The sequence below is a fragment of the Eleginops maclovinus genome, chromosome 2, assembly GCF_036324505.1.
Source record: "Eleginops maclovinus isolate JMC-PN-2008 ecotype Puerto Natales chromosome 2, JC_Emac_rtc_rv5, whole genome shotgun sequence".
NCBI lineage: Eukaryota > Metazoa > Chordata > Actinopteri > Perciformes > Eleginopidae > Eleginops > Eleginops maclovinus.
The window spans coordinates 23,647,570-23,672,724 of NC_086350.1; the positions used below are offsets into that span (position 1 = coordinate 23,647,570).

General features: G+C 39.2%; 2 protein-coding genes across 2 annotated transcripts; both read left to right on the forward strand.

The window, feature by feature from the left end:
- Window positions 1–595: 595 nt before the first annotated feature.
- On the forward strand, window positions 596–3,693 carry LOC134880314 (uncharacterized). Its single transcript, XM_063907204.1, has 3 exons — window positions 596–734; window positions 2,367–3,561; window positions 3,629–3,693. Exons 2-3 carry the CDS (start codon window positions 2,388–2,390, stop codon window positions 3,691–3,693), a joined length of 1,239 nt encoding a protein of 412 aa, XP_063763274.1. The 5' UTR covers window positions 596–734; window positions 2,367–2,387.
- Window positions 3,694–10,405: 6,712 nt separating this feature from the next.
- Window positions 10,406–23,433, forward strand: ano10b (anoctamin 10b). The gene is made up of 16 exons (XM_063874406.1): window positions 10,406–10,544; window positions 10,631–10,704; window positions 12,550–12,815; window positions 13,590–13,763; window positions 14,770–14,907; window positions 15,430–15,546; window positions 15,694–15,810; window positions 17,153–17,491; window positions 17,625–17,807; window positions 18,013–18,068; window positions 18,159–18,233; window positions 19,853–20,017; window positions 20,101–20,292; window positions 20,393–20,530; window positions 21,164–21,280; window positions 21,363–23,433. The coding sequence occupies exons 3-16, from the start codon at window positions 12,557–12,559 to the stop codon at window positions 21,384–21,386; spliced, it is 2,094 nt and encodes a 697-aa protein (XP_063730476.1). The 5' UTR covers window positions 10,406–10,544; window positions 10,631–10,704; window positions 12,550–12,556; the 3' UTR covers window positions 21,387–23,433.
- Window positions 23,434–25,155: the final 1,722 nt, after the last annotated feature.

Sequence of the window (25,155 nt, forward strand, 5' to 3'; positions counted from 1 at the left end):
GCCTTGACTGATTGGGTAAGTGATTTATTTAATTATTGTATTTGTGCATTTTATACCTTTTCTTTGAAAATGGACAATAGAGACATGCCAGGAAGCAAGGGAAGGGAAGGATGAAGAATGACATGATACAATGATCTCCTGCAGGAGTCATAGAAGGGGATGTTATGGCTTAACCTTCAGCCACAGGGACACCAGTTTTCCTATTAAAAATACACATGATGGTGTAGGCAGCCTTGTAGTTATTGCAATTCACTTGTCTAATTGTCTGTCATACAGTGTGTTAATGCACTTCATCAAGTACAAATACCATCGTGAGCGCATTAATATAAATGTCCTGCTTTACTGTAAAGCTGTATCACCAGAGCTGGGCAGTATTTTAACTACATGTATTTGAAATACGTATTTAAAATACTTTTCAGTATTTTGCATTTTGTATTTTTACAAGATTGGAAAAAATGAAATGTAGTTTGTATTTAAATACTTTGAGGTGCTGTATTTGGGTATTTTAAATACAAAAATACTTTGCAAAAAACCTTTTTTTTAAATCAGTAAAACTAAGCGAATCACCAGAGATCTTTGGGTCAAGACATAAATCACGTGACACGCCCAATCGAGACTTGAATGCGACCATTTTTTCTCCGCGACGTCAGCAGTCATCACTACTACAGCAGTGAAGAGGACCTGCACCTACACGGCTCTGTTGCTGGCTTTTCGAGGCATGAAACAACACTAAGGTGAAATGTTTTGTATAAAAAAAATGCTACAGTCTTCCCACACACATTGTCAACAGAATTACACCATAAGCACTAGACTATTTTCGAGTGTTAGCTTTCTCTTGAATGATGAGTGTTTGATAGGCAGGGGTTGATAAATGACGGTCAGTCAAATTGCTTAGGTCAGCGAAATTGAGCAAGTTTCTTAGAGTGTAGCCTAGGTAGCTTATCAAATATAGACCAGAGAGGTCAAACATGAATGCTTGACTCGCAAAAGGTAAACTAGTACTAAACGTAAGATATGGTGATTAAATTAGTCACTCTCACTGAGGACAGTTAGGAGATCCAATTTTAAATTGGATGAAACGGTAGAGGAACACGGCCATATTATTTGATGTTAAACGAGAAAGGACCCGTTTCTATGACCCCCAATAAAACAAATAACGCCAGTTTTGTGTTTAAACCCGTAATAGCCCCTGTATCGGCCTAGTGATGTTGTAGGAGCCCTCGCAGGCATGTTCCCTCCCACGGCAAGACCTCGAGCTGGCGAATTCCTTTTCCACTCGGTACCAAATTCTATTACCAAACGAAAGAATGAGATAGGCTAAACTGGGCTCATAACAATGTTTGAGCCCAGAACGATCCATAACTATAACCTGTCAATAAAGTACTTATTTATTTATTGTGAAAAAACGTGAGAAAATTGTGTTGTTTAGGGGCTTGGGCCACTTGACAAATGTCCATCATAGAGCAGTAGGCTAGGTCTAAGCATTTCTGAATAATATTAAGTCTTCTATGTTGATTCATACTAACTAATTATATGGAGATTCAGTTCCTGTTAGAGCTCCAACCAAAGCTAGGGAGGATCCTTGAAAACCCACTTTTATATAATCTTAAACTACACATTTAGCTTCTAAAATCATATTCACACTTGGCTTTTTTTTTTTTTAATAGTCCATTAGAGACCAATACAGTAGGCTGTATTAAGCATTTCTAGGGCATATTATTTATTTTATATTTGTATTTATTGAAAACTAATTCAGTATCTGTAGATCACTAGATTTGGAGTCACTGCCTGTTATGGCGCATAGTAGTTAGTTTTGTGCATGGAGCTTAGCTCAGCTGTTAGCAGAGATGTCAAAAGTAAAAGTTAAAAAAAAAAGAAAGAAAAGAAACACAGTTTCCTTCCAACACAGGTAACTTATCTGAGTAACCAGTAGACCTGTGTACTTGTCTTACGATCAGCTGACTACACTGGTTGGATCAAGTTTGTGGTGGGTCCTTGTTAGATTGTTAGAAGTGTTTTTCAGTAACAACGCAGTCTATCTATCCCATTAGGTACAATGGAGTAAATGGTCTAACAGCTATGTAATAGGCTACCACGTGCTAGTGTTGTACTTACACCAGAAAATGTACTTTTACTTTTACTTTTGACACCTCTGGCTTTTAGTTTTTCCACTTCCAAACGCTTTATCATTAGTATCCTAGGTAATATTTCACTTGGCAGGTTAGAAGAGCCCTTTCATGCAAGTGCATATAGTAGTCAGTTTCGGATTTAATTGTTTTTCCTTTTTTTATGATGTGATTTAAGTGTGTGTCTGTTGAAGAGTAACTGACTAACAACTTTTTTTTTGACAATTTCGTTTGAAATAGAGGATGTCCCACTGAACTGAGATGAGTGACAATCATGATGATGAAGAGGCGTCAGGTGAGCCTCAAGCCACCACATCTTCAGAAGGTACCACTGGGCCTAGGTGTGCCATATTGGATGGGAAATTCTTCAAAGTAGTATCTCAAAATCCAAGTGGAAAGATAGAAGCTGAGTGTCAGCTGTGCACAACCAAGAAAGCCATTATTTGTGGCTCTTATCAAGCAACAACAAATTTCAAGACACATTTGAAAAGAAAACACCCAGAGAATCTACAGGAATTTGAAAATTACAAAAAGGAAAGTGCAAGTGGCCAGCAGAAGAAAGCCAAAACATCATTAAGGCAGACTCGTTTGTTTGACCATGCTAGCCCAACAATATCACAAAGTAAAGTCGACTCCCTTGTGAAATCCTTTGTTGTCAAAGGAATGCACTCATTAGCCACCGTTGAACAAACAGAATTCATCGAGCTTGTGCAGGGACTTCACCCAGGTGCCAATGTAATGTCCAGACGGACACTCGGACGACGGATTGATGAAGAATTTGCAACAAAAAAAGCATTCCTAAAAGAGACGCTTAAAAATGTTCGCCGTGTTTGTACAACAGTGGATATTTGGTCAACAAAGAAAACCAGTTATTTGGGAGCAACAGTACATTGGATCAATGGAGACACGCTGGAAAGGCAGTCAGCCGCTCTTGCCGTTAGGCATTTTCCCAGCCCCCATACTTATAACCGAATAGCAGAACTGTTGGATGAGATTCACACAGAATATGGGCTGTCTTCAGACACCATTGTGTCTACAGTTACTGATAATGCATCCAACTTTGCAAAGGCCTTTAAAGAGTTCAGTGTCACTGGAAAAACAAATGACCCAGATGAAGTTGAAGAGCTGGACGATGAGCTGTCCTTCCTGGTCATAGATCCTGAGAGAGAAGAAGCATCTGAGTGTTCCATCATTTTACCACCACACCTCCGGTGTGCGACACATACTCTGAGTTTAATCTCAACTACTGATGTCAAGAAATCGATCACTAGCAATGCAACTCTCAGCAGGCTGAATCATTCAACGATGGCGAAGTGCTCAGCATTATGGACAGCATCTGGCAGACCAAAGAGTGCTGAAACACTAGGCAAAGTAATCGAGCAGCAACTCAAGACACCCTGCATTACAAGGTGGAATTCTCTGCATGACTCCTTGAGTCAGTTGTCATTCTTGCGTGACAAGCTCCCTGATGCCATGACTGCCCTGCAACTTCCACCATTCAGGGAAGTCGAACTGGACTACATTGAGGAATTTTGCAGAGTGTTACGACCGATTGCCATCTCAATAGATCGGCTTCAAGGGCAATCTGCATGCTATTATGGTGAGCTGTTGCCAACACTTTTCACCATTCAAGCCAAGCTGGAGGATCTGCAAGCATCAAACTTGAGGTACTGCTCACACGTTCTTCAAGCAACCATAGCAGGGTTCAAAAAACGCTTCCACAATTTTCTGATGCTGGAGCATGACGTGAATGAGGCCACCCTGGCAACCACAACACACCCATACTTTAAGATGAGGTGGTTACCCCAGAGGTTGGCTTCTGAGAAGAGGCGAATACAGCAACTGATGCTGCACTCAGCAGACGAACTCGGACTTCTCTCAGAGAGTGACGGGACCACACCGAGCACAGAGGAGAATGACGAATTCTTTGTGTTCACTGATCAAGGTGAGAAGAATTTCTTTACACTTTAAAATACTTAATTATGTAATTTACAATAGCATGTTTTACCTTTTGGTGACAATTTCAGTATTTATACTTTGAAGAATGCATTATTTGGTCCTCGGGGGGGAGTTTGTGCTAGGTATTGCTATGACCCTGTCTGATTGTTGTCTATCTGTCTGTTTGTCCATGCATAGTGTCTGGCAGAGGCCAGCTTGCCATCTCTGATTGCTCTTGTTTTTTTTCTGTTGTCTTCAATCTCTACAGGAACAGTCAACCAGCTGGAGGCCGAGGCCTTGCCCAGCCACAGCAAGGCGGAACTGGAGACCCTTCATTTTTTGGAGGATCCCAGAAAAGACCTGGCTTCACTAAATGCATACCCTTTGATGAAACAGCTTTTTGTGAGATTTAACACAACCCTACCATCCTCAGCCCCGGTTGAGCGCCTGTTTTCTTTTGCTGGCTTAGTGAACCGGCCTCACAGAAGGTCATTAACACCAGATATGCTGGAGAAGTTGGTTGTCCTGAAGAACAACTGATCTGTTTTTCTGTTTAATATGGATAAAATAAAATGGATTTGAATGTAGCGTTAGCTGTCTCCTTTTTTATTTATTGTACATTCCTCAGTTTACAGACAGTATTCAATACAGGCATTATCTCGCGTGTATTTTTGTATTTTCAAATAAATACTTGTATTGTATTTAAATACATTTTCCAGACCAGTATTTTTGTATTTTATTTTTATACATTTTTTGATCAAGTATTTGTATTTTGTATCAAAATACTTTATGATGTATTTGTGCCCAGCTCTGTGTATCACGCCATATGATATACAAACGAATTATCTGAAAGATAGAAATATTACTCTTTGAATGACAGCTATTTTACATTTTTCACAATTTATCACAATCACAAAGAAAAGTTGCTTTTCAAAAGTATGTGTAACACCCTTTCTCCTTTCCTTGTGTTGGCCCTCGAACAGCTGCGGGTTCATATTAAGTGAGACCATTCCCAAATACAAATTAGAACTTGTTACCATGACGGCAATGGTTAAAATATTGTGAAGAGAATAAATGTGGTTAATCTGATCTTTTACAGATACAGTGTGATACCTGTGTCTGGTGGTTCCATGCAAAATGCGTAGAGATGGATTCAGCACAGATTGAAGATGCAAAGACTACTGACTGGAATTGCTGTCTGTGTAAGCAATAAAGAGCATGAGTGTGGACACACTGTAAAGACAAAGACAGCACACAACAACACACCCGTGCATTTTTGGGCGGCGACACGGGTCACACACACACACACACACACACACACACACACACACGCACACGCACGCTTGAAGCCGCCGGTGGAATTTGTTGTCTGCTTAACCCATCCGGGCCATCCTTCTCCCCAGGGGGCAGCCACGGAGCAGTACACTGTACAGGGAGTTGTTAATACTCTGTTGTATGTGCAACATGTTGCATGTTTTGTTTCAGTTTTTATGTTTCAGTTCATCTGTATTCATTAAACATGCCTGCTGTTGAATTTATATGTGTCATCTTGGACAGACACTCTGGAGATGTAGAGGACAGATCCACTTAAAGTTGATTATCCATTCACAAAAAGAACAAGGTCTTCGGCAATATAAGGCTATTTCTTATTTTCGGTCTATGTGAGGTCAAGGTCATCCGAAACTCAAATGTACCTGTCATAGTCAGGAATAATTAAGTAATTCATTTTACAGTAACTCAAACATCATAATGTCTTTTAAGTTAGAAATTAGGATCTTTAGAGTCTGTGGTCAGTAAAAATGTTTGATACTCAGTGTGAGTTAGGTCAGGGTGGTGGTGAACTCAACTGTAGCAGCCATAGTTGGGAATATTTCAGTGATTCATTTTTACAGTAACTAAAACTTTGAAAATATGCCTTCTCAGGGTGGAAAATATGATCTTTAGAGTTAGATTTCTCTAGTTTTGTCCAGTAAAAATGTTTGATAATCATTGTTTGTGAGGTCAGGGTGGTGATGAACACTACTTTACCAGCCATAGTTGGAAACACTTAAATATTTCATTTTACAGTAACCCAAACTTTAAAAATATGCCTTCTCAAGGTGGAAATTAGCATCTTTAGAGTGGTATTTATCCAGTTTTGATCAGTAGAAATGTTTGATACTCATTGTGTGTGAGGTCAGGGTGGTGATGAACACTACTGTACCAGCCATAGTCGGGAACACGTAAATATTTCATTTTTACAGTAACCCAAACTTGAAAAATATGATTTCTAAATGTGGAAAGTAGTATATTTACAGTTACATTTCTCCAGTTTTGTTCAGTAGAAATGTTTGTTACTCAGTGTGTGGGAGGTCAGAGTGGTATTTCTCCAGTTTTGTTCAGTAGAAATGTTTGATACTCAGTGTGTGGGAGGTCAGGGAGGTGGTGAACACTACTTTACCAGCCATAGTTGGGAACACTTAAATATTTCATTTTTACAGTAACCCAAACTTGGAAAATATGCCTTCAAAAGGTGTATATTAGGATCTTTAGAGTGGGATTTCTCAAGATTTGGTCAGTAGAAATGTTTGATACTCAGTGTGTGAGAGGTCAGGGAGGTGGTGAACAATGCTGAACTTACCATTTTTGGGAACACTTAAATATTTCATTTTTACAGTAACTCAAACTTGGAAAATATGCGTTCTCAAGACAGAAAATAATATCAAATGTAGGTGGAAATTAGGATCTTTAGAGTGGTATTTCTCCAGTTTTGTTCAGTAGAAATGTTTGTTACTCAGTGTGTGGGAGGTCAGAGTGGTGGTGAACACTACTTTACCAGCCATAGTTGGGAACACTTAAATATTTCATTTTTACAGTAACCCAAACTTGGAAAATATGCCTTCTCAAGGTGGAAATTAGGATCTTTAGAGTGGTATTTCTCCAGTTTTGTTCAGTAGAAATGTTTGTTACTCAGTGTGTGTGAGTTCAGGGTGGTGGTGAGTGAACACTGCTGTACCAGCCATAGTTGGGAACACTTAACTATTCCATTTTTACAGTAACCCAAACTTGGAAAATATGCCTTCTAAATGTGGAAATTAGGATCTTTAGAGTGGAATTTCTCCAATAGCATTGGGTGAAAATGTTTGATACTCAGTATGTGTGAGGTCAGTGTAGTGGTGAACTCATATGTACCAGTCATATTCAGACATAATGAAGCATTGAGTTTTTACAGTAACTCGAACATCAAAATATTTAAGTAAGTAGCCTAAGTGTTTAATTGTCTGTCACGAGAGAAATTTGTCTCGGGTACACTAGAAGCATAGGCGTTACATACAACAAAGAGTTTTACATAGACATACATAGGCTACAACATAAAACATGAGACACAACATGAGATTTGTCTTTTAAGGTGTAAATCAGGATCGTAAGAGTTGAACTTCCCCAGTTTTGTAGCCTTCAGTAAACATTTAGTGTGTGTGAGGTCAGGATCGTCGTGAATTCAAATCCACCAGTTATTTACAGAAATAATTTATTAATGTTTTTCCAGTAACCCAACGTCAAGGAACAAAGCAGAGGAACAAAGCAGAGAAACTTCTGTCAGACTCGACTAGTACTTCGTGTAGCTGAATTTACCGTATAGTTTAGAATACGGGTGCACTAGAAAGTTGGGAAACACGAGTGTCTGCTGGCTTGACCAAGAAATCGCGAGTGTCGGCTGACTTGACCGCAGTTAACCACTGGCCGGTAATGTTAGTTTACAACACTGTTATATCTTTTGATATTGAACCAAAATGTTGACCGCTCTTCTAAAGTATAGGCTTATGAGTAACACATGTAATGTTTTATTTATTTTTTACATGTCAATTATGTTATTGTAGCTTACACACTTTGATGGCTAATTAAAGACCATTGAGCGGTTTTGTCGTTAAAACATCAGGGAAGCTGCCGTCTATTCCTGCTGTTCTTCCCATGTGGATTCTCATCTCAATGTTCATTGCTTGTGGTAAGTTTTAAAACATTATTTTTTTTAAAAACAATGTCATGAGGGTTTTCGTTATAATCAGGCCACCCTTCAAATTGGGCTCCTGCAAACATGTTGTATTCAATCGATGTTGATACATCGAGCAGAGCAGTTTTACTTTTCAAGGTCAAAAGTAATGTAAATTTTAAAGTTACAGTGTTGTCTACTTGGTTCACTACAGGTATCGCTTTTATCTCCTTTTTCCTCAGTTATCCATGCAAATAACGGCTTGGTTAAAAAACTAGACATTTTTTACGACCTCCTGAGCTTAACTCATGGGCCCCCATCAGACTAAACTGAGAACTTTCTTTCGTCTATCCATTACAGTCTTGTATTTTTAAAAGTAGCAGCAAATTGGGTAAACCTTTGGGCCTTAGGCCTGTTGAACTGAACTGTGGTCCTCATGCATTTCCACTTTTTTTGCATGATATGCAGGAAAATGAGGCTGAAGAACTTGAGCAGGCAACAATGGCAATCTTTGTTACTGGGAAAGAGGATCACTTTCATCCAACCAAAGACGTCAAGATTCTCATCGAAGGAACAGAGGTCCTCAACGGCTTGCCCTCGGTTGCGACAGCTTTTGCCATGTTCTTCGGGCTCATATACGCATTGAACCTAAAATATCCGGAAGAACTGCAATCCACTTTTGAGTTCGTGCAAAAAGTCCTGATGGAGCTTGAGGGAAACAAGATGACCCCAAAAGTGAATAGACTGAGAACCCAGCTGTACATCCAAGAGTAGATTGCATTCATGGTTGTTCTTAATTGGTAGTGTTTCTAAAACCAAAGTTTTGTATGAATGTTGGTGTTTGGAGTTTGCGCGTGTAGGAAGAGTGTGCTCAAAATGTGCAGAGTTCTTTTTTATAAGATTTTGGTGTATTATGTCTGCTGACGTGCAAGTCAAAACAACATTTCACAAAACACTTCAACATTTCGAAGATTACGGAAAGGGTATTCCTTTAGGGAGAACACTTCTTGTTTGTGATTAAAACAGAGCTAGCCGGAGAAACACTGCTGTGATTGGTTGTTTGACGGCGCTACGTCTTTCCTGTTTGGTACTGCTCAGCTGTGTCTGCACAAATTTTAAACGAGTTCGAAAAAATAGTAGAAGAGATGGAAATATTTTAACAAAGGATATACATATGAAGTTGTACTCGACATGCTGTCAACCCAACACAATATCAAACGGTACCTCAGAACCCTGATAGCGTAGTTATTAAGACCCACCTACATCAAATAGTTTAACACCCTGCGAGCAATACTAGCCATATACATTTATTATGGTACACAAATTACCGAAGTCTTTTTAACTACGCTTTCAGGATTCTGAGGGACAGGTTGATGTAGTGATGGGTTGACAGCATGTCGAGAACAACTTCATATGTATTTCCTTTGTTCAAATATTCCCTTAAGATTTCCATCTCTTCTTCCATTCTTTCCAACTCAGTTTAAAATATGTGCAGTAGAGCTGAGTAGTACCAAACAGGAAAGACGTAGCGCCTCCAAACGACCAATCACAACAGTGTTCCTCCGGCTAGCTCTGTCCAATCACAAAGAAGGAATACCCTTTCGGTAATCTTTAAAATGTTGTAGTGTTTTGTAAAACGCTGTTTTGACTTGCACTTCAGGTAGTAGTCACCCTAGTAGTAGTTATGAATGTCTGCTAGTTTTCAGAGACTACTTTTTTCAGGCGCAAGTTGTCAGCCTTAAATAAATGTCCTTTTTTGTAAGCGTTTGATGTTTGGAAGCGGCACAAATTACTGCATTTCTGCTGTAGTACTTATTAACATATCTGCCTAAGTTCAGCTAATACCTGCTTTAGAGGCCAACGTTGGTTGTGTAAACAACATGTTTTGTATTGGCATATCAATAAATGTCTGTTTCATAAATAATTTATGATTTGTCATTAAATGCAATATAATCAACACATTTTTTAAATTAAAATTGATTAATTAAATTAGAATTGCTATACTTTTCAGATAATGACAACTTAAGTTTTATATTTGAAACAATGTAAACAAATTGGTTTGAGTTAGTTTAGAAATGGTTTCGAATTGAGTGAATTATTTGAGGTCACAAACAAACAACTCACAGTTTTTAATTAGGACAACATAAAATAGTTGGTTTACTTCACCATCAGATAATAGATTGGCTGGAGTTAAAATATACAGATTAATCTGAAGAAATTAACTTTCATTGAGTCAACGTAAAAATATGTGTGATCGATTACTCTCATTTTTTTTAGTTGATCCAATGTGTTTTTTGTTTTCAGTGTAGTTGCCCCGGAGCATCTTTAGGTGTGTTTGTTTTAAACAGAGTGGCACAGGCAGGATGAGCAGTAGGACCCAGCAGCAGTGAAGCAGAGAGCAGAGGGTGGAGCCTGAATCAAAACCAAACAAGCCTCCACACCCTGCAGTCTCTGGAAGTTCCTCCGCATTCCTGCTATATACACAGAAAACTGGGAGGAACCACTCACTGAGGGTAAGTGTGTGTAGAGAGTAAGAGTGTTGTTTCTGGCTACTTTCAGGAAAACTCAATGTTGTCTTCATGTTCATCTGTGTGTACAGTAAGGAGTTTGGAGGGGGTGTTGGCCTGCGGTAGGACCAGAGACCAGAACCTCATCATCAACGCTCCCTGCCAGGTGCTGTATTTCCTGACTCATCCCCTTTCACTCTCTCTGTCCATTTTGCCTTCCTGTCCATCAGTTTTGTTTCTGTGTGTATGCCAGTGTATCTCAAGCCCAGATGTGTGCAGTCAAAACCGAGGAAGTTCTTTCGTGTGCTGTCAGTGCAGATATACTGTAACCACCGTTTCCTCCCGAGAAACTGAAACAATTATCATTGATTCATATCCGAACAGTTGCAGTAAGTAACTGAACCTACAGCCAGTGCAAATAACAAAGTTCAGTCGGCAAATAACTGATGCCTGAACTGACTGCATGTTAAGTCTCACATGCAAATGTAACCACTTAATACCCAGTCTAACAATGTTATAATGTTACAGCTGGTCATGCAAATGCAGGAATGAAATCATAAATGTCGAGATGACTGCAGTTAAAAATGTAAATGATCAATGTAAGAAGTTTATTGCAGCATCTTAGAAAGCAGCTTACAAAGGCCTCTAGTTGGTTGGTGTCACACTAACGCCATCCAACAGGTAGATCATTTCTGACTTAAAATACTGTTCTTTATGCTTTGTGACTTTTGTTATGCTTATAAAAAGATAACAGCCCATTATGACAGTAAAACTAAGATCTGCATGCTTTGCCACAGACGATGGCAATGTTAAGAAAGTTTAAGGCTAACAATTGGCTCCATCTTACATTAGCATGTTAGCATTCTATTATGAGGCTAATGGAAATGTAATTAGTTTTGCAGCTATTAGGTAAAAAAACACATCAGATTACTTTCTGATGGCATTAGATGAAAACGTATGTTATCATCAGGGTTAAAGAGGCCCTGTTATGCTGATTTTTCAGGTTTCGTATCAGTATTTTGTGCCTCTTCTGTGTCATGTCTCCATGCTTTAATGTTCAAAAAATCTTATTATTTTTCACCTCTTCTGAAACAAGCCATCTGCTCTGTGTTGGCAGCTCCTCTGATGGACACTGTCTAAACCGAGCCCACTCCAGTTTCACGTACATTTGTTGCAGTGCTAGCATAGAGCGCAAGTATGATGTCTAATTGCGGGTAAACAAAGAGTCCCAATGAGGTTTTTCAAGTGTTGGGTGTGGGGGGCATTGGGGAGAGAACTCCTCGAGGAACACACAGGATTTTAGCCTTGCAACGCATTTATATGCACAAACTATATGAACACACTTCGAAAGGAACCCCCAAAAGCTCGGTAGGGCCTCTTTAAGTGGATTTTCCTGAGCCACATGTCAAGCAATCCATGCCGTAGTAGTCAAGACATCTCTGTCGAAAGATGTTGGTGCTAGAGGAACAGCCAATGGATACGACAAAGGTCTCTAGCATTTGTCTGTACAGAATATTGTACCAATACAACTTTTTACAAGCTAGGTGACCCTAGAAATAAAGTCTGCTCCTAAAACTAGTGTTGGTTAAATGCAGATACTTTATTAAACTCTTTGTGGTTCTGTGACGATCAAAAAGATGATTTGAGTCAGATCTCTAAAGTCATAAGGCACCAGCCAAATATAATAGCAAACCATTAGTTGCTGAAATATTTCACTGACATAATGTTTCCTCTGGGGACTGTCCATGTACAAAATAGGTTGCTGAGTTATTTTGATATGACCAGAGTGATGGCACTTCATCCCCAGAACCACGGCAAGAGCATGACCAAAAATAGACAACAAGCACATAATTATGCAACACTGTTGAATCTAATCTTACATTGTGACCAAAACGTGAGTAATATGCAGATGATCTTCCTCCCTAGCTCTTGTTTTTGAAATGATGATGGAAAACAATGGATTTTACCAGCATAAAGGAAACACAACTTTTGTGTGATCTTTCCTTCTCAGACTCAGCATGAGTAAGGCAGGTGGTGATGAAGGCGGAGGTGGCAGCAGTGAAACAGCCCAGCAGACGGAGGAGAAAACTCCAGGGGGAAAGCTGTTAAGCAAACTGAGTGCTACAACTATCGGCCCCGGTTGGACCAAAGTCAGTTGTCCCTGTTGTGACTCGCAGCGGGTTGAGCCTCTGGTTTTGGTGAAGCTCGGAGAGAAAGTTCGCCCTGAGACGAAGAGGTGGCTCATCAGAGTGATCGGAGCTCCTCAGAAAGATGGAGGTGAGGGATCAAATAACAGTGATGAAGGACTTACTGTATTGATTGAAACCTTGCAGAGTCTTTGTTCTCTTTTACTGGAAGTCTTTTGACATTTGATGGAGTTTATATTCGTATGGCATTTGGTAATGTATATTAATATAGTTTAGTAGTTAAGTTAAGAATATAATCTGTAAGAAATATGTAAAAAAGTGACGGTATAAGCTGAAAATAAAGGTGTTTACATAAATACAGATATGTATAATTATGGCTGTGTTAAATCTATATAAATGTCAAGCTAAACCATTATAATAGTTAAACAATTCGTGTGGGAATGTAAACCAGCAGTGGCAGGACATAAAATATGATAAAAAGCGCATTCTTTACTTTTGCTCTCCAGACAGGTTTTTTGCAGGTTAACACCTCCTTTTAATATCCTAACTCTTTATTCATACATTTATGGATACATTTCTTTTAGTTAGGATCACATTTTTCATCGTTCAAAGTAGGATCACTGAAGGAATAGCTGATATTTGGATCTCTCCTTGAGTGTTCTTACTTGTACTTTATGTTTTTTATTAAAACCATATTGTGTAGCCAAAACAAGTTCAAGCCAACATCACTTTTTATGGATCCAAAGTCTTCACAAAAAACAAACATGTACCTTAAAAGACATGGTACATAAAGCACACTGTTAACACATACAGTACATTCCTCCAATATTCTTAGTTCTTTAACTAAGTTCTTCTAATTTTACTGTGACAATGATATAACACACACTGTCCCCCCCCCCCCCAGGTGCTGCATTGCTGGCCCATCCGGGCGAGGATGCTACTGGTGACATCATCATGCTATCCGCCCCACGCTGCACATTACTCAGAGCCGCTGAAGAGTTGGGCCTCTGTAAGATGTACTGCTCCGGGGACATGGAGGCCTTCTCTTACAACGACAGAGACAACTTTAAAGATGCAGGTACAGCAGTCGAGCTATGAATGAAAAATAACATGAGGGTCTGTATGTTAGTTCTGTAATACAATATTGTCAAGGATAAAATATGCCACCCTAGGGATGTTACTGAGATATCTCATTCACAAATGAAACACACACACACACACACACACACACACACACACACACACACACACACACATGAAATCTTCTCGTATAAAAGAGTGATTTTCAGAATGTTTCAATAGAAGATGTATGATCTCACACGAATCACAAGGGCAACAGGTAGTTTTACTTGCTCTCAATTTTGTATTAAATAGCAGGTTGTCTTATTTCTGTTAATAAGCTCATAAAATGTTTATCATTTCATTTTTCTTATGAGTTTATAGTAACATCCTGTTTGTTTCTGCTTTTTGGTAGCATTCAAAGGACAAAATTATGGCAAATGCTGAATTAAACTCCCATCAGCCTCAGTAATTATTGCTATGTGCAAATCAGTCATTGTTAGCATGCTACCATGCTAAACGTTCATTCCTGAACATACTACTAGACATTTGTGAGAGTGTCATGCTAATCGCTAGCATTGTAATCGCTAGCATCATAGCATGTATTTTAAGTAGCCTAGGCCTACAGCCTCACAGCAACCGGAATGTGATGGAAATCCTTTGAAAGAATCCTATAACATACACATCTTGAATGAATATTAGCGGTTTTATTCATGTGTTTTAATGTTATCTAAGTAGATCTAGTTATCCTAATATTTATCATAAAGTATAGTAAAATCTCATGAGACATGGACATTAAAAAAATGATATCAACTTGTATATTAATGATTTGGTCATGTCAATTAGACATTATGAGGATGTTAGCATGTTGTTGTGATCATTCACCTTTAAGCACATATTCTGCTTCACAGAGCTGCTAGCATGACTGTCGACTCTCAGTCCTCTGGATTTTTCATTCTTGTGTGAGCCTGTATTCATGCATCACTGTCTTAACTTGTATCTGTGTGTATCCATGTGTGTGACAGACAACATGGAGGTGTTCCTGACCCTGGCGGAGCGGCAGTACATAGTGAAGTATGAGCTGGACGGTCTGCGGGCACAGAGAGATCTGAGAATCCCCGGCCTGCCTGACAGCTGCACACTGCAACACCGAGACAACATCTGTGAGTGTTCACTGTGTGCTCACTTCAGTATGGGGAGACTAATGCACACACTGAAGAAATATCCACCGAGAGAGAAAGACTTAATTTGGCGTATTTCTGTTTTCAATGTGTTACTTAATTTCATTATTTAAATACTCAAAAGACGCACACAACCAACAATGTAATAGCTGAAGATCCCCTGTTGTTAAGACATTTCTTTCAGTGCACTCATCTCATCACATTGTAGATTCCCATCCAGTTCATGGGGATGACAGCAAGCACCATAAAATCATCAATTAGGATTTATATTTGGACATATTGACAACCATGTTGTTAATATCAGTTAACTGCTGTCCCCACATTCAGCCAGTATCCAGATGCACTTTGCTGACCTCAGCTGTTCTTCTTCCCTCACATTCGATCAAGAAATTGCTTTAGTCAGCATCAGCCTCAGTGTTAGAAGCTGTACACGTGTGGATTAGTTGTTGCATCTGTTCCCCTTTCCCCCCATTTACAGGTCTTTATGGGTTAATGTTGTTGCAGGGCAGAAGCTCGGGTCAGCTGGTGTTATTGTGGACACGTTTCCTCTCCACAACCCTCCACAACTGAAGGAGCTCAGTGAAGCCTGGTACTCTGGGAATCAGCTGGCTCAGCCTCTGGGTTGGTTACCACACACACACACACACAGAAACTATTGCTTATACAATATATTTATATGCAAAGAATCAAATAGCTGTGTATCTGACAGTCTCTTGAGTCTATTGACCCATGCTCTTACACTAAACGCCTTTCTGCTGCTTTATCCAGATTCAGTCAACAGCTACTTTGGAAGCCCAGTGGCTTTCTACTTCAGCTTCCTAGATTTCTACACCTGGTCTCTGCTTCCACCAGCGATACTGGGCCTGTCCATCACATACTTCTCAGGTAGGTGTGCGGAACTATCATTTATTTATAGCCCTTTTAATTATACCTATATCCCTGGAAACAGAAAGATATGAATTCCTTGTATTTTTAAGCCGCTAGAGCTCTTCAACCTTTTCAAACCGTGATATAATTTTTGGAAGCTACAGATCTTGGTAACACTTTACTTGAATGGGTGTTCATAAGACTGACGTAACATTGTCATAACCATGACATAACACCTGTCTTAAACATCAATGAGTACTTATGACAGTTGTCGTTAAGTGTCATTCGGTAAGTTATGTCACTTTTGATGCAAGGGTGACATTGTTTGAGATGTCCTGGTTATGACAACTTGACATAAACCAAGACAACAAAACCTGTCATAAATATGTCATAGCAGACCGAACTGTCAAACTTAAGAAAAACGTTTAGCTTGATTTCTTAGCGCGACATTAAACCGTCATATATGGATGTCTGCTAATCTAATATTACAAGGTAAAGCAAGAGTTTGAGCCAAAATATAAAGGTAAAGATAATAAAAGGGCCAAAAATACTCATACTCAGTACCCTAATGTTTTTTATTTATTTCAATTACCTTAAAAATAACAACACTGCAATCTAAATATTTTGGGACAAAAAATGGTTTAACAAAGAACAGATAGATTTTTATGGAGATGGAGATAGCAAAGTAATTTATTAACTCATTTACATAAATTAAATATGATTATTGCAGTCCAGCCGTTCCTGGCTTTCACACTTTTATTTTATGACTCCTGGGAAAGAACATTTATTTTTTCAACACTGCTATGTAAAGTTTGGCCTGAGGGTGGTAACAGAGTAAAACGTATTTTTTGAATTGGTTGCATGTTCAAGCATGTTAACATGCAAATGGAAAGTCACAGGGTTAAGTCTGAGGTAGCAAGAAACGGCCTAGAAATGCAGAGAGACCAGGCAGACTGAAAGTACATGAGTTCACTGACATGAGTAGAAAAGTCCTCACAACAATAACCATGTTCCATAGTAATCAGAGAAAGAGGCAGGGAAAGGATACTGGCAGAACATTCTGCCTAAACTCAGGTTCAGATAGCTCGAAAGCAATTCGAAAGCCAGTATTGAAACTTGGTTTTTCCAGTGCTTTCATCATGGGACTTTTAGGTGTTATATTGTCTCATTTTGAGCTCAATCTCCTGAAGATTAATTCTATAATCGATATATCGTCCACTAAAGTCCATAGTACGATACAAGATGAATAAATCCCCATTTCTGTTATTTCTCCCACAATCTTGACTGTAATAGAGATTGATTTGAATTGCATCATTAAGTTTAAAACAGACTGCCACTAATCTGTTATTGCTTGTCACAGGTGAGGCTCAGAAAGAAATGGACCAGTCAGTTTCGGGCTCCCCGGTCCAAGATGTTGAAGCTGACTCGGGACCGGTTGTAGGTGGTCACATGATCCAGGCGGTGTTCAGCATGATTTGGTCCACGGTGGTTATGGAGCTTTGGAAGCGTCGGAGCTCCTCCCTGTCGTACCGCTGGGGGACGCTGCACCTTGCCGGGCGCTTTGCAGAGCCAAGACCCGGTTTCCACGGTGACATCGGGATCAACCCTGTGACGGGTCGTATGGAGCTGCTCTTTCCTGAATGGCAGAGGGACCTGCGGATGGCCCTGGTGTCAGTCCCTGTGGTGGGGCTGTTTTTAGGTAGAACCTGAATTTGAATGTGAATCTAAAATATACCATGATATTTAATAGTTGATTTATATCAATAAGTATGTTCTGTTTTTTTTAAATGGTCCTACCTTCTACCATCGTCCTGTCTCCTCTCCCTCTATAGGGATGGTGATAGTGGGTATGCTTTGTTTCTACTGGGGGGAGGCCCAGGTGAAGCAGCTCCACACAGACTGGGACTCCCTGCTGTCTCAGACTCTTCTCTACATGCCCTCAGTGCTTCACATCGTCTATACAAATGTGCTAGCAACTGTGTACCGGAAGGTGGCAAAGTCTCTGACTGAATATGGTGAGTAAGACTCTCTGATATTTTGAAAAACGCATGAATAGTAGAAAGATATGTTGTTATTTTGGTCATGCATGCAGTTGTGTTGAGGTAAAACAAATAGAAAAGAGAATGGAAAATAGTTGTTCAGCTGATCAAATTATTTCTACCCATGATGTTGTTCCTAATGAATGAGATTAGCCAATGATTTCCCTTTATTTCTGCTTAGAGAACCACAGGGAGGAGTCTTCCTACGAGCACCATTTGACAGCCAAGGTGTTGGTGGTAAGTTCCGCCTCTCCTCCCAAACCATCAGCTCTCATATCCTCTTCTCCAGCAGGCCTTTTGAACAGGCTCTTGTCTCTCTTCCCCCAGTTCACCTTCTTCAACTGCTTTGCAGTGCTCTTCCACATTGCCTTCTTCAAGCAGGATGTGCCTTTGCTTCGAAAGGTAATCATAAATATTCCACTATTCTGAGTGAAGTGTTTTAGCATGAATTTCAACAAACCTTGGGGGTCCAACTCAATTGTCAATGTAGCAGAGGCCGAGATAACTGGATCTTTACACCTGAGGGATATATACAAAGGTTGTATACTGCAATTCCCGTAATGCAACTTAATAGTGCTTTCATTAGACTTTCCCAGGCTATGTCTGTTGAACCCCCCAAACTATGTGTTGTAACAATATCTTTTCATCAGAAAGAGTCAAGTAGTCTTAGCTTGACATTGTGTTGGGGGTGAACATTTTCCTTTTGCTCTAACCAATCGGTATCTGTTGAAATCTCAGTCCCGCCCTCATCGCTGATGGTAAAGCTAGCATAATGACTGTGTGGTGGAATTAATGGGTTTTATTTACATACATATATAATATATTATGATTTATGTGGGATTTTCTGTTATTTGTCGCATTTTTTGAATGAATTTAGTTTGGTAGCTAGCTACCTCTATACGGGGATGAATTTCCCAGTTTTAACCAAGTAGTGGGAAGTAGTGGAGTACAAGTACTTCTTTACTATACTTGCGTATATTTTTTTGGTGTAAGTACTTTACTCCACTACTTATTTTTCTGACAACTTTTACTTCTCACATTTTTAACACAGATACCTGTACTTTCTACTTCTTACATTTAAAAAAAAAAAAGGCTTGTTACTTTAGTTTTAATCTGCGTTTGGTGGCGTGATCATTATTATTCAGAGGCATCGGGTGCCTATTGATCTTAACACAATCCCAGTATCTATAATTTCCATGTCTTCTCTAAAGGAGAGGGACCAATGGGAGCTCGGCCCGAGTCTATTCCCATCATCCTCTGTACCGGAAGCAACTGTGGCGCCTTATTATCCAAAACCAGCCAGTACCCGAACCGCAGCTAGCAGAATAATGGCAGACAAAAGGGTAGAAGGGGGATAGACTTTGTGAAAATACAGAGCGCAGCGGAGATATTAATCTCTCTCACCCATGGCCATACATGAGGGAGATGTTCGCTATTATCGGCACACAAAACCCATGAACTTTTGGCTTTTATCCCTGTCCCCTCCTTGGTTTTCTTTGCTTGTGTTCGAAATGGTGGTTGTTCACTGTTGAAACATTCATTAGCTAACAATGACGTTATTATAATTTGAAATCGAAGATCTTTGATGTTCTATTAATATAAAGTGAGGTCCATTTACCCGTTACTCTATAAACAGTTGGTAGTTATCGGTACTTTAACTTGAGTACATTTCGAAGCCAATACTTACTTGAGTAAAGAAGTTTAGTCAGTACTTCTACTTCTAGTATTTTTAAACACTAGTATCTGTACTTTTACTTGAGTAAAGGATGTGTGTACTTTGCCATCTCTGGTGACCGCAACACTGGGTGTGTTTGGGTGGCTTGATCAAACTGAGATGTGGGAAGCAGTTTAGAAATCCAGAACAGAACATTACTCTGTAAACTGATCTTCAGGCGTTACACCAGTGGAGTGCCTTTCTTTAAAATGAGTGCAAAGTTTGAATTTGACCAAAATCAGTACATGAAATAAAAACTGTTCCTTTGTGATATTGAATTTACATGTTCTCTTTGTCTCTTCTAAAGCGTTTAGCATCTTTGCTGATAATCACCCAGCTGGTGAACCAGGTGACGGAGGTGGTCATTCCCTTCCTGGTGGATCGGTTCATCAGTGCCCCCCATAGGACAGAGAGTGAAGACGACCCACCGGAGGACAAATTCAGGAACCAAAGCACTCTGCCTGATTTCCCTGTAAGTGTGCAGTATACTTCAAACAACAGACTAAGCATTGGAAAACAATTTCAGTGAATAATATAGCCATTTCTTTGTCACAGGGCTTGTTTGCGGAATACATTGAGCTCCTGGTGCAGTTTGGGTATTTGAGTCTTTTCTCCTGCGTGTATCCTCTGACGGCCGTTCTGCTGCTCATTAATAACCTAACGGAGATACGATCGGATGCCTACAAGATCTGCAAACTCTTCCGGAAACCCTTCACCCCTCCTGTGGCTAACATGGGCGTATGGCGGGTCAGCAAAAAACACAACGCACAATAGAAATGAGAAGCAGCCCGTATGTCACACTCACTCATGAATAAACAGTGCCCGTCTTTGTGGTCTTGTGTTTCAGATTGCCTTCGAGGTCCTGAGTTTTGCCTCTGTTGTGACCAACTGCTGGCTGTTAATGCTGTCACCTTGGTTACAGGAGCTTGGTCAGGAGGGGGGTTTGACCACCACAAACATCCTTATGTTGGCTGTTTTAGTCGAGGTAAGAGGGCGGAGCAATCATTAGTGATTCCCGTTAGGAGATATATGTACCACTTTGTATGATTCATTGAGTGGCTACTGTAAGCTTTATCAACATACAGTAGCCACTCAATGAATCATACCCTGCCTTGTTGTACATCTCCCTCCTAATGCAACAATGACTTAACAAATGAACATCATGCTGTGTTTGAGAAAACTTAAACTAGCAATTTAGACCATAAACTAGTCAGGAAAATATTCACTGATGTAAGAATCAAGTGAGATGCAGGTTCATTTTTCTCATAGACTTCTTTTAACAGCCAGTGGAGTCGCCCCCTTCTGGCCATTGGAATTAAGTCAGGTTTACAGCAATTCTGCATTGACTCTCCCTTTCCAACCTGGAGGTTGCCCCTTCAATTTATGTGCTGATTTGTTCCTCCAAGTTAGTTTTTCCAAAATATCAGTGTGACCACAGCATATGTGTTATTTTAATACTTGGCCTTCAATTTTGTTATATATTATAAAGCATTATTCATTTCTATGATAGCTTTTAATTATAATAATACATTGCCATAAGCAGTTTAATATACATTATAGAAAGGGTCCCGAGAGTCTTAATTACTCCCTGACAGTTTTACTTGTGTTTGTTTTGCAGCACTTGCTGATCTTGGTTAAGGTGGTTTTGGCGGTTCTGATCCCCGATGAGCCGGACTGGATCCGGAAAAAGATTGAGCATATTGAGTTCACATCCATGCAGGCCTTGAGAGAGCAGGTTAACCCTCCACCATAATTCATTATTCATCATTGTTGTGTCTTTTACATATGGGTGACAATTTGTCTCTCTTCTCTTTCAGAAACTGCATTCTGAGAAAACTTGATTGTGTTTCAAAGCTATTGGTGTTGCTTCACGTGTGCTGGGCTGCTACATTCAGAAGACAGTACCAACCTCAGTGTTGTGTGGAGCCACAGAGGTTTGAGATCTCTGCCAGGGCCCGCATTGCATACCGCTGTGCTTCTAATACTGCCTGTGCACACATAAGTGTTTCTGCTGCTCCCACTAATTCACACGGTGCTTCTGCAATATAAACCACTTGAAATGCACTCTCTAATATGTACACTGCGAGTGCGATCGAAAGCGAAACAGCAGCTAAAAGTGTTTCTATTTTTTCAATATAAGGCTGCAAATGGAATGTAATGGTTATGTGTGCAGACGCCCTTTTAAAAAGACTGTTATGATGAGGGCGGTTTTCAAAGGGTTCGTTCAGATTTAATGAGAAAGAGAGAACTCTGCTAGAATAACTATGGCAACGTTATGTGCCGTAAGTATTTTCAGCATGCAAGGCCAAAGACAGACATAACGTCAAATGGTTTTGTCTGGAGTCACTTGGAGGATTGTTGTTTCTCAGATTACCTAGTGGTAATGGTGATTGTAAATGATCTACAGTTAGTAATCAGGGTTCATTATAAGAGGACAGTCTCATCACTGTAGGGGTTATGAGATAAAAAGATAAACTGTTTATCCCATTGGGAAATAGCTGTGTAGCAGTTGTAAAACAAAGTGGGAAGAGTGCAAATATGAAATTGTGTAAATCTATAAGACAAAAAGCAACAAAATGCTTTAATCCATCTTCTGGTGAAAGAATTGCTCTGAATACCTCCGAGATGTATCACTCAGCAGTGCAGTTACGCTAAGCTACACGGAATTACTTAGCATCTTTTAGCTAATTGTTTTGGTTTTCTGGATAAAACTGTGCTTTTGTGATTAACTCTCCCTGCTCTAATCAAACTCCATCAAGCTGTTTTCAGTAAAATAAAAAAGCTCACATTAACCCATTATTTGCTATCAAAGCACAAAGTTAGAAACTAAGGAAGCCATAATAAAGCCATTAGCAGCTAAAGGGCAAGTTATGTTTTAGATTGAGACCAAAAACAGAGCGAAATAGTGACTATCACAAAAGCAGGAAAACAAAGCCTGTTGCTCAGTAACTACTGGATGGGTATATAAGCAACTGTTTGCTTACACATTAGCCATATCAACTTAATTGAGACACTATGCCAATGTTTTTACAGTTTGTTGTGGTGCCCCCAAGTGCCAGTATAGCTTTAGCTTCGAAAAGGTTTAGTGTTTATGGCTCCATCAAATGGGGATAAAACATGGAAATCGTTTGACTCAAACCTGCAGTCTATTCTCAGTACATGTATGTTAAGGTGAGTTAAGTGCTCAGTGTTGATGGTGACAAAAGTCAAATAAAAAGACTTTTTCACATTTATTTATAATGTGTCCTATAATAATGGGCGTATTAGCTGTTACTGTTTGAATTTACATTTAGAGTTGTAGGAAATTTTGACGTTGAGGTTTGCTTTGGCTTGAGTTGTTATAAAATTGTGCACTTCTATTGATGGTATTGCCCTCTCAAATAATGACAGTGTGGTTATTATACCTTGGCACATCTGTAACACGATATTAAACATTAAATTATGTTCCAAGGTATGATTTGCATTTATTTTATTTATTTACTTATTTATCAGTTTAGGCTGTGGCTGAGTTGAGGCTATTCTTCATCTGTAGTCCCTGGACAAAAGTTGTGAAGTAACCCTAAAAATGATTTATAAAATAATAATGAATTATAAAATAATAATGAATTATAAAATAATAATGATTTATAAAATGCAACACAAAGGCTGAAGACAAGAAAATCACATACATACTCAACATACATATTACAATACAAAAAGATAGCAACAGGCTAAAGCCGTACAAAACGACAGGGGACAGTATAGTATTAGTATTGACAGATCTGATTATTAGTTATCCTTTAAATGAGTTTTCAATAGAATGGTTTGTTCTGTAATGGTTTTCGGGATGAAATTACGTTCTTATGCAGCTCAGCCCAGTTTACATATTAAAGGATTTATTAAAGACTTGTCCTCCTAAATAATGTTAAAATCTCCCTTTATAATAACCTTTTTGCTGAACCTTCATTCCCTTAATTCTTAAACTTAGCATAACATTTTTAGAGGAAAGAACAGAGTACATTTGTGTTGATATTTTCTATAATTCGAATAGATTTTTATTTTACCACTGAATTACATTACACTGTAAACTATCCTTCAACTAAATCATCACTCCGCCCCCTTTGGAGATGCGTGTCTTACCAGCTTCCTGTTTACCTGTTGAGTAGTACTATGGCTTCCAAATGCACGTGGAGATGCACCTTAACCGCCAATAAGGAGAAGAATCCAAGTCAATTACAAAAAGTCAGCATTGGCGCAAATGTAATGCGGTGCTGCTTCCCCTTGTCTTGGACGGCCAGCCCCGAACCGTTTCCAGCAGTCGCTCCATCATCTTCAACACCCGGGGTAAACCAAACAACTGCTGTGATGTGGCTTTATTATCTAAATAGGAGTGTTGTGTTTTACACTGCTCCTAGTACTAGGATGGGTTAAATGCAGAGGACAAATTTCACTGTGTGTGCTCTGCTGTGTGCATGTATGTGACAAATAAAGAGGGTTTCATCCTCCGATTCTTCTATCTACTAAAAAATGAATCCCGTTACAACTACTATTTACCCAAATCTAAGTATCACAAAATAAAAGGCACATTACCTGATTACTCTCTGTTACTTTGGATTTCCTCAATACCAAATGCAGTGCCAACAATACAAATCAAAAGAACCATCAAATATGTTTTAACACGACAGAACAATGTATCCTTAGAGAAGAAGAAACCAAGATATTTAAGATAAAAAAATGTGTCCTCTGTGTCGTCCTTAGGTAGGCCTAAGGAAGAGAACAGTTAACAAATGCTGTTTCAGTTTAAAACATTACAATTAAACGCAGTATTTTGTTTTTAAATATAACAAATCAGGTGTCCAGGTGTGCTGTATTAAAAAGTGTACATTGTCTCAAAAAAAAAAAATGTATGAAACAATGTATCACGTTGTTATCCTGCTAGTAATTCCACTTTATTTTTAAATGTACCCTTAATCTAATAACGCTTTTTTCTATGTAACTGTTAGGGAATACATAACCTATTTAGATTTTGTTGTGATCTAATTACGTTATCCTGTAATGCGTTACCCTCCATGCCTGGTTATTTCACTGTCCACTGCTAGCAGATTTGACTTTAAATAATGAGTATGCAGATGTATCCTACAGGGAAGTCTACCCTTCCTTCAAGTTTATTGTTTACTACAGAAGTTATTACTATAAGGCGATAATATTATGTTCAGCCACCAGGAGGCGCTACACACTTAAACACTTGAATAATTCCAAGTGCAGAATTTCACAAACCTTAGTGGCTGCAGGGCTGCTGGGTAAAGATGCAGATGGTCGTGAGATCATAAACCCGTGTGTGTGTGTGTGTGTGTGTGTGTGTGTGTGTGTGTGTGTGTGTGTGTGTGTGTGTGTGTGTGTGTGTGTGTGTGTGTGTGTGTGTGTGTGTGTGTGTGTGTGTGTGTGAACATTCATGTAGTAATCTGTAACTAAGATTTAATCTAGGTTTATTTTGATAATGAACTACTGAAGTCAAAAACTCCAAACATTCCCTTTTGTTTTGTGTGATAATAAACTTAATATTTTTGGGTTAAATAACATAAACACACATTAAATAAATAACTGTCTTTGAATTTAAGTGTTTAAGAGCTA